We start from the raw sequence: 10,000 nt of genomic DNA, 5'->3' as shown, positions 1-10,000 counted from the left end.
AGTCACAAACCAGCTAATTTTACAATCGGAGCAAGTCACTAAGTTTCTCTGAAGCACGAAGTCATACCTTGACTTAACGGTAATCTCTCCCGAATGGTGGTCTTTCTCTCTCTCTCCTCTCTCAAGCCCACCTTGACCCGAGAAACATGGCGCCTTGGCTTAGGCGTGATATAAGATAGTCATGAAAATCATGCTTTCGACCGTCGGATTGCGAAATCCTTGTCCACCCGACCCGCGAGAGTCGTGGGCAAGTCATGCGTGGGTGTTTGTGTCTGGTGATGCAATCGTGTGTTTTGTGTCCGCGATTCAAAATAACACCAACCCCCTCTTCCCCCATCACCACCACCATATGATGCCATGAAAGGCGTTTTCTACGCCGCTGGTTTTCGATCGTCGAAGGCGAGCGAAGCCGAGTGCGTGGCCACCGATGATTTACCAGACGCCGTTGTCACGTTACGTTTCTTCCGTGACTTACAGAGACTCCGGGCAGCTTTAAGGAGTGTTACGAAATACCGATGGGACACAATAAGGTTTGGAAAGGCATCGTTGGCAGTTAAGTGATACAACAAACAGGCAAGGTCGTGCCTTCCTTTGTCTGCTGTTGGACTTTCACTTTCCACCCTCTTTAGGGTCTCTTGTGGTGTTCTGTGGCCAACGCCCCTGATCAATTCAATTCGGCTTGGTCTTACCTGACTGCGTAAATAGAAGCATTATACAATTCTCTCTCTCTCTCTCTCTCTCTCTCTCTCTCTCTCTCTCTCTCTCTCTCTCTCTCCTGCCAATTCGGGGGTCCGAAGTTCTATTCTTGGCTCGGCCAACGCGGAATCAGAGGAATTTATTTCTGTTGATAGAAATTCATTTCTCAATATTGTATGGTTCGGATCCCACAATAAGCTGTAGGTCCCGTTCCTAGCCACGTAAAAATATCTAATCCTTCGGGCCAACCCTGGGAGCTCAGTGGTCTGGTAAAACTAAACTAAGATATACCCTCACTCTCTCGGTAAGGTCTTTTAACTGACTTTGTAAAGAGGAATACTGCTCTCTCTCTCTCTCTCTCTCTCTCTCTCTCTCTCTCTCTCTCTCTCTCTCTCTCTCAACAAAAATATATCCTTGTCTATTCGAATCACGAGTTTGACACTTCAGTTGGCCTTGCCTTGACTTTTCATGGGGAGCAGTGTCTTTCCCCCGATTTTGAGGATTTCTCCCGTTCGGGGAATACACACTAACTCACTTATTCACTTATTCAGCAAATAAGGTTATAGGAAAACTTTGGGCTGCCACACACCATAAATAAATATATGTATATATATGTGTGTGCATGTGTGTAGACACATAATGTCACCGAAGTCCTGATTTCTCCTCTGTCCTCTGGTGCGAATCCACGAGAGGACGAAATTATTATCTACTAAAAAATTCCCCTTCGGTTAACATATATATATATATATATATATATATATATATATATATATATATATATATAGATATATATATATATATATATATTTATATATGAAAAATATATTAATTCCGAGGTAAAGCGAATCGGATATTTAAGGACATCTTTAGTTTAATGTATGTATATGAATCACGGTGATGTGATAAAAATTCATATGTGTGTCATTTCACATAAATAACAAAACAGATGGATACGAAGGATAATTTGAAAGAGAAAGATAGAGAGAGATGGCTGCATACGCATAAAAGCAAGTAAAGATATTGCACTCTGATAAATTTATTTATTTGTATAAAATCCCAATTCCGGAGGAGAATAACTATATGTAGATACAGAACATAGAAACGAAATAAAACACGCTTTATTCTTGATTCGTATCACACTTAAACTTGATTATGTAGAAAGGGGAATATATTAGGTTATACCTACTTAATGTTCGTGGTGGTGAACCACGAGGAGTTAAAAGGGAAAATAATGTATCTTATTTTTGTTGTTTCTACCTCACGAGGTGCTTTCACTCCTTAATATGGCTGCTTTGCGGTCTCTTGAACTCTTTAAGGAGACGTCGTGTTGTTCAGATGTTTGCGTTTACGAATGTTTTAGTTTGTGATAATAAAAATAATTGTTTAAAAAATCCACAATTATATATTAAAATTAGAATATATTTATATGTAAAAAAGACTTTTGAACACCTGAACGGTGTCCCTCATCAGTGTACACTGATGATGATCACCGTTCAGGTGTTCGAAAGTCTTTGTTTTTTACATTGAAATATATTTCAGTATATAATTGTGGATTTTTCAGCAATTTGTTCTTCACGAGACTGTGAATTTCTTCACAACAATAATAATAATGTTCTAAGGGGTCCACAATAATAAAAATGTTAAAAGTTCGCGTATAATTTATAAATACCTTATAAAAGCTTTCGAACCCTTCTCTGTTTTTCTTTCTTTTTTTAAGATGAACCCAGTGAAGGATTCGAAAACTTATATAAAGTGTTTATAAATTACTCACGAACTTTTAATATTTTTATTATTGTGGACCCCTTAGAACATTGTATAACTCTCGTGATAGGGAGTTTTTTCCCAACAATAATAATGATAATATATTTTATTTTAGCTCAAGGCCATATATATGGAATATACAAAATAGACAATGACATACACACAATATAGAAATATGAGATCATTTTTAAAAGATTAGAATCGGCCATAACCACACAGTTGCTGAAGAAGTAGGAAAAATAGTGTTCATAGAAAGGTAATGACAGTAACAATATTGAGAATAATAGTTCAAAAAAAAACTCTGAAGGCCTAATCGAACTCTGCTAAACTCAGGCTTTATCAGCACAAAATTAATGACTGGACTCCAAGTCTTTGGAGAAAGGGGCTCCGTGGAGGCTGTGATGTTTGTATAAAGGTGTGAAGGTGCGAGCTGAGGCGAGGTAGACGGCATCATTTGTGTGCACATCATGGGCAGTCATGCTCGATGGGGCCGTTCAGTTGAATTGCAGTTAGATACTTCACAGGTAGTTATAGTATGCTGCCCAGTCATATTTTATTGCACCTTGTAAATTCATTTTGTATTCACTCTTGTTCTCTTGGGCTTTATTGTGGTCCATTACCGTTCGCATCGGGCCCGTAGAAGTACGGGTACAGATTTCACTAACGGGATTTGTGGTTGAATTCCAACACTAGAGTTCATATTATATATATATATATCACAGAAAATGATTGGGGATCCGTTTGGTGATTATTTAGAAATAGATTTCGTTCGAGATTTTCCTTTAAATGGAATTTATGCGTATTTTGCTACATAATTTCCTTTATACCCGAATTTATGCATGGTACAAGTCGGACGCTGAATTATGACACTTTCATTTCAAACCTGTGTCAACACTAGCCGGTCAAAATTACTTTTTTTCCGTATTTTTTCAAACATGGAAATAGGACCATGAACCTCGCCTGCTTTATCTGAAGAATAGGAGGAGGAGAAAATAGAAGAAAATATCAAAACGGAAGGTTAACAATCATGCAGAAATATGACCACCAACGTTCACCCGACGCTAAAACTGTGCATTAGACGAAGCAAAAAATAACGTGAAGCAATAGTTCCAGTCCTTTACTGAACTGATACTCCATTATTCAGAAATGAGCACATCGTTCAAAAATAACTCAAGGGAGATACATCACGAATTCTTTGAGGAAATCTCCGTGCAATCGTGAGGAGAATCAAAGATACGTAAAAAAAAATGAGTTCATGTTTCCTGAATATTGCAAGAAGATCCGCACGAACCGGCGCGTTCCTCTGAATGACGTAAATGGTACGAAAGGCTGATAAAGCGGTTTATGTAAAAGGCAAAAAGAAAAACTGGTGGCTCTGTCACTGGATGAAAGATAACGGAAGTACACCGAAAAGGAGGCATCAGACGTCAGTACTGCGAACAATTTTAGATTTTAAAACAGATTATTGAGAAGAATGCTACATCCGACACTTCATACTCTGTAGATGAAGACAGGAGAAAGTCAGATTACCAGATGATCATGCAACAAGAGAACATTCTGTATATGTGGTAAAAGCAGCCTGCTTTCAAGTCATTTGAATACGGAAAAAATCAACAAGAGTGTTTATCTATCATCAAAAGCTCTTACGAGCAGAAATGGAAAATGACGATATGCCACAAACGTCATGCAGGTATTAAAAAAAAAAAAATAGAAAGCGAGAGGAGCATTTTAGTTGCTGCTCTACAGGCAAGAAGGAAGTAGATCGTAAGATGTTCAACATTATTCAATCAGTAAAAAATACAGGGTTTCCTTGAAGCCTGGAATCATGTATTGGGTTATTTTTTCGTTTCTTCTTATTCTCTGTTTTGTTCTAGATTTACCAGACACCCTGTATAATGACAGCAATAATCTCTGTCTTTTGAAGCGAACGAGTCGTTTCAAATTTTTAACATTCAGGGCTTCGTATCCTAGCCTCCTTTCTCTAACGTCCCAGCAGAGGATGAAAAATTATCATGCGGAAGAATGAATGAGTACATGGTAAGAAAAAAAGGATATATGATAACGGGCGAAATCAGAACCAAAACAGAGAGAAAGTATGGCGTACGATGGAACTGATTACGGCTGCATTGCACAGTGGAAGTATACAGAAACAGCGGAATATATTCCCGTTCCAGCGAAATAGATTCGAGACCTTATTTCATTGTGAAAGTGGAATAGCTTTGTGGCTTTATTAGATAGGGAAGGGATACGGGCGCAGTGTCTCATTAGGGTTAGGCAATCTGATCCGCTTAGGTTTGGCAGAATCTCATGGCCACATTTGCAAATCGCGGTGAAATTTCGGTGATTCGGAATTACACGGCTTTTCCCGAGATGAAAGGCGCGTTCAGTTGGCGTGTGCTGCAACAGGTTACAGTTGCCTTTGTGTTTGCAAGATAAAAAAAAAAGTTAAGCGTTTAGAAAGGGATCCAACAACTATTCAAAAGATTCTCTCTCTCTCTCTCTCTCTCTCTCTCTCTCTCTATCTCTCTCTCTCTCTCACGTACAACAATATTTAATATTTATATTTAAATAGTTTTTTTGCACGACAGAGCTGTTTCACTTTGCTTTAAAATGTAAACGCTGTCAACGGAAACGTTGGGCATTTAACAAAGAACGGAGTAGATGAAATAACCTTATTGTTGGTTAGGTCTGCTTGTTTCGAAAAGACGGGAAAATTTATTGTAACGCCTTTTAATTTTCCTTATAGACGTTTGATCGAAACTGATGATCTTCAGCAACAAATGTTTGTTAGTGACTCGACCTTAGTTCTGAAATTGCGTTGAAAATTATTACAAAAACACTCCACAATAATGTAACTCCTCAAAGGTGAAATAAGACCTGTTTAGCCGGAGGTTTTCTAAAGCCTGCTCAACTTCCTTTCCAACCTTTTTTTCTATTTTTAATAGTTATAGACAGCTGGGCTGATCAGGCTTGATAACTTTTAATACAGATATTTGTAATATATCGTCAATAAGCATAAGTATGATATTATTCCCCCTCTGTCATTAATGTTGTTGATGACAATGTCATTACCAAAGGGGTCATTATCATTATTATTATTTTTTTTTTTTATGCTCTATCACAGTCCTCCAATTCGACTGGGTGGTATTTATAGTGTGGGGTTCCGGGTTGCATCCTGCCTCCTTAGGAGTCCATCACTTTTCTTACTATGTGCGCCGTTTCTAGGATCACACTCTTTTGCATGAGTCCTGGAGCTACTTCAGCCTCTAGTTTTTCTAGATTCCTTTTCAGGGATCTTGGGATCGTGCCTAGTGCTCGTATTATTATTATTATTATTATTATTATTATTAATTAATATTATCATTATTATTATGTGCTGTTTCACAATATTGGCCGTACAAGAGGAAATTGCAATCTTCATTTATTCATGTGAAAATTCGAGTTATTCATTTCATGATGATATTCTTATCAGTGTCATTGAGTGGCGATCATGCAACAGTTCCTCTGAAGAATGAAAATGTCTGAAAGAGTAAGAATGAAAGTGGCTTGGCCATTGACAGTGAAGTGGAGTCAGTCAGCGACAGGAACCAAAGACATAAATAGGACCTCATCCTCAAAAATCCGTTAAGGATGAAGAAAAAAAATAACAACACAGCTCTCTCTCTCTCTCTCTCTCTCTCTCTCTCTCTCTCTTCTCTCTCTCTCGATGCGTACAGGAAAATAGCTCTAAGCGGATATAGCCTCGTTTTGGGAAAAGTACTATACTAAATCTAACAGCACCTTTAGTTCTGATTTCAAAGAGCCATACCTGAACCCTTGCCTGAAACCGACCTATCAGAGCCTTTCGGGAGCCGTTGTCTGAGACCAACCTATCAGAGCCTTTCGGGAGCTCTTGTCTGAGACCGAACTACCAAAGCCTTTCAGGAGCCCTTGTCTGAGACCAATCTATCAGAGCCTTTCAGAGCCGTTGTCTGAGACCGACCTATCAGAGCCTTTTGGGAGCTCTTCTCTGAGACCGACCTATCAGAGCCTTTTGGGAGCCGTTGTCTGAGACCTATCTATCAAAGCCTTTCGGGAGCCCTAGTCTGAAACTGACCTATCAGAGCCTTTCGGGAGCCTTGTCGAATTAGCATCGAGTCTCACTAGGGGCCTCCTGTTATTGTTACGGAGATTTAGAAAAAAAAAACATTTATTTCATGCGGTAGCCACCGTTGGAATTGGCAATTCCATCATCAATTCCGTTCAGTTTAAGAAGGCGAAATTAACTTTGCTCTGTACGTATTCCCTGTCTAGGAGCTGCTTTTGTCAAAACTTGGAAAAATTAGCCTGGCAACTAATCCCCCGTCTCCGCCCCTGCCCTACTTTGTGGGTGTGTGGTGAGGGGGGGGTTCGAGCCTGATTGCCGAAAAGACTGAGTGTTTTAAAACACACAGTCACCATGCATGTTTAAATGATATGCAGCTTAGCCCTTTGAAAACTCAAGTGGCATAAGAGTATTCGTAATACCTGCTAACGGGTAATTTCGTACGGTCCGGTAACGCGTGGTTAAAACTACAGTTAAAAAGGTATCCGAAACCCAGGACCCACTTCGAGTTGTTTCGTTTGTGTATTTCCGCAAAGCGTGCGTCTTTCTCTGACCCTCATGAAAAGCGCTTCTGGAGTGCGCCCTTCATGACGGCTGTTTTTCATCTTTGTTCGTAGACGCTATAAGAGTTGTAATCGCTCGTCTTTTATGATTCCGATATATTGTTTGATCTCTACCGATATGAGTCCCGAGCTGTGTCGGCAATATGCAAACGCGGTTTCAGAAAACCGAGTGACGTCTTCGGAACGTCAGTTGGAATTTGACCTTGTAGGCTGATGGCGTTTCAAATTTGTACACACACACACACACACACACACACACACACACACACACACTATATATATATATATATATATATATTATATATATATATATATATATATACATACATACATACATACATACATACATACATACATACATACATACATACATACATACATACATATATAACTCCAATTTAGCACGAGGGAACACGTGCTTGAGAATATCATAAAATCCAGGTAAGAAGGCGGGTGAAAACCGGGACTTTGAACAAGTACTTTCGTCGAATAAACTACGAAAGTACTTGTTCATAGTCCCGGTTTTCACTCACCTTCTTACGCGGATTTCGTTATGTGTGTGTGTATATATATATACATATAATGAATAACGCATAATTGTAGTTAGGTGTTAATGTAGACATTGATTTTAGGGGTCCCTTCTATATTCAGCTCCGTCCATTCGCATGCAACATAGAAGTAAACTATAGGCTATATATAATGTTTAGATGCCTTTACATACGATAAATACGTAAATGTAAATATACGTAGTGTTATATCACACGTGCATTTGCACTGCATATGTACTCCTGTCTTTGAGTGATTATGAATTTATATGGATATATATTTTCGTAAGCATCTTATTCGAATTTTTTTTAGGGTCTAACAGTGGATTTAGTTACAGTTCTTATAATATAATAATACTAATAAGTTCTTAGACTTACAGAGGTATCATTCTGGACATAGATATAGATTTATACGACAGATGAACCCTGCTATTTCAGTGGAAGTTTTATTATTTCTTTTATCATTAGGATAATCATTAGTGGAACGATAATAATTATTGTTATTGCTGCTGTCGTTTGACTGACTATTTTTATTAATTGACCATAACTATAAAACGAAAAGAAACTTTTATTTTATACCTGTTCATTCGGCTAACCTAAGTCAAATTGGACAGCTAGAGTGAAGGCTGAATGAACGAAATTCATAGATATGAGAACAACAATTTTATATTCTTTATTGGAAAGATCTTGTTTCTTATAACAAAATAGAAATTACTGAAGCTAAGATTACGATGAGAGTAAACTTTATGGAAGACTAATCCTGCAAAATAAACTTGTGAGTCATCATCCATTTTCGTCCATTATCGTAGTAAACCCAGTCGGTCGGAATCGCCCGCACCTGCTCGCAGGCGGCCCTGACTTGATCAGCGCTAATTTCCTTTTGATCCTCGGCATCCAGCGCAAACTATTAATGTCTGCCATCAATTTCCGAATGATGTCATGACCGGTGATGATGAGTTTATTCTCTCGTGCCGAACAAAAGAGGCCGGGTAAGCGCCGGTTCCAAGACCAGATCAAACAAATAAAAAATAGGCCGAAGTTTCTTCGACGCAATCGAGTTTCTGGTGCAGCGTATAATGTATGAAACTCAGCCACGGTCTGGTGGTGGCCTGTGTTGTTGGTACCTATAGCGGTGCCAGATACGCTATCATGTTCAACTTTAACCTTAAATAAAATCAAAACTACTTAGGTTAGAGCGCTGCAATTTGCTGTGTTTGATGATTGGATGGTGGATGATTAACATACCAATTTGCAGCCCTCTAGCCTCAGTAGCTTTTAAGATCTGAGGGCGGACAGAAAAAGTGCGAACGGACAGACGAATAGCCACCTCAATAGTTTTCTTTTATAGAAAACTAAATCTTTTGAACGCAAGTTAACACTCGTTACTTTCAAAATACTAAGCATTAATGGCACTCTCAACAGTATTTCCAGTGGAGCAAGAGTACGAGAAATGGAGCTATATTTTTTTTTATAACTTTGAATGTAATTAGTTTTTGTTTTTTTTTTCTTTTTTTAACTGTGGTAGGAGATGTGATACTAGCTGTAAGTGACCCATTCCTCTGATGTCATTATTTTACGTATGTGATTGCTTTCGTACGTCAGTCTACATCTTTATATTAGTTATTATTTAGTACCTTTTCTTGTTATTCTATGTTGTTTCCATGTCAGGATTACAGTATGTGAAACCTAACGCTGTAATCTAATGGCCTTTTAGTCTTGTTTGTAATCAATTTATATAGAATTTGTATTTTAACAATAACAAGTACCTTTTGGTATTCTTTTATTTGAATATTTGTCCTTGTTGAAGAACGGTAAGAATAATCTCATATTCTCTCTTGTCCACAGGTTACCTTCCCGCGCCAAAGAAGATGGCGTACATGGGCATGAGCCAGCACATCGACTTCGACAACCTACCCGACCCCAATACCCGGTTCGAACTCCTGGAGGTCATCGGAGAAGGAACTTACGGAGAGGTCTTCGCTGCCAAGGATCATGACACAGGTCAGGTCAAGGTCTATAGGGGGCTGATTGATTTACCTTTTACGGTGGGATGTTTGGAGGTAGAATTTATTGTTCTTTGAATAGTTGTAGCTACAATGGAAATAAGATGTTAAGCCGAGCTTGCATATACGTGTACAATAACATAATATATATATATATATATATATATATATATATATATATACGTGTGTGTGTGTGTGTGTGTGTGTGTATTATGTATAAGTATATATGTTATAATATATATAATATATATATATTATATTATATATATATATATATTAGATATGTATGTGTTTCTGTGTGTGGGTTTATGTCCATGTCTGTGTATGTCTGTATGTCAGGCCGTCTTG

The 10,000-nt window shown here is 38.2% G+C and overlaps 1 protein-coding gene across 8 annotated transcripts in view; it reads left to right on the top strand.

Moving 5' to 3' along the window:
• LOC135215188 (myosin-IIIb-like) overlaps positions 1-10,000 on the top strand; it is a 140,378-nt gene that overhangs the window by 71,281 nt on the left and 59,097 nt on the right. For all 8 annotated transcript variants that reach the window (XM_064249724.1, XM_064249679.1, XM_064249689.1 and 5 more), the window contains exon 2: positions 9,495-9,650. In XM_064249724.1, the coding sequence (XP_064105794.1) occupies positions 9,495-9,650 (156 nt within the window). The remainder of the gene's footprint in view (positions 1-9,494; positions 9,651-10,000) is intronic.

The sequence above is a fragment of the Macrobrachium nipponense genome, chromosome 19 (assembly GCF_015104395.2).
Source record: "Macrobrachium nipponense isolate FS-2020 chromosome 19, ASM1510439v2, whole genome shotgun sequence".
Lineage (NCBI taxonomy): Eukaryota > Metazoa > Arthropoda > Malacostraca > Decapoda > Palaemonidae > Macrobrachium > Macrobrachium nipponense.
The sequence above is the reverse complement of the archived record's forward strand: the minus strand, read 5'-3'. Positions and strand labels throughout refer to the sequence as shown.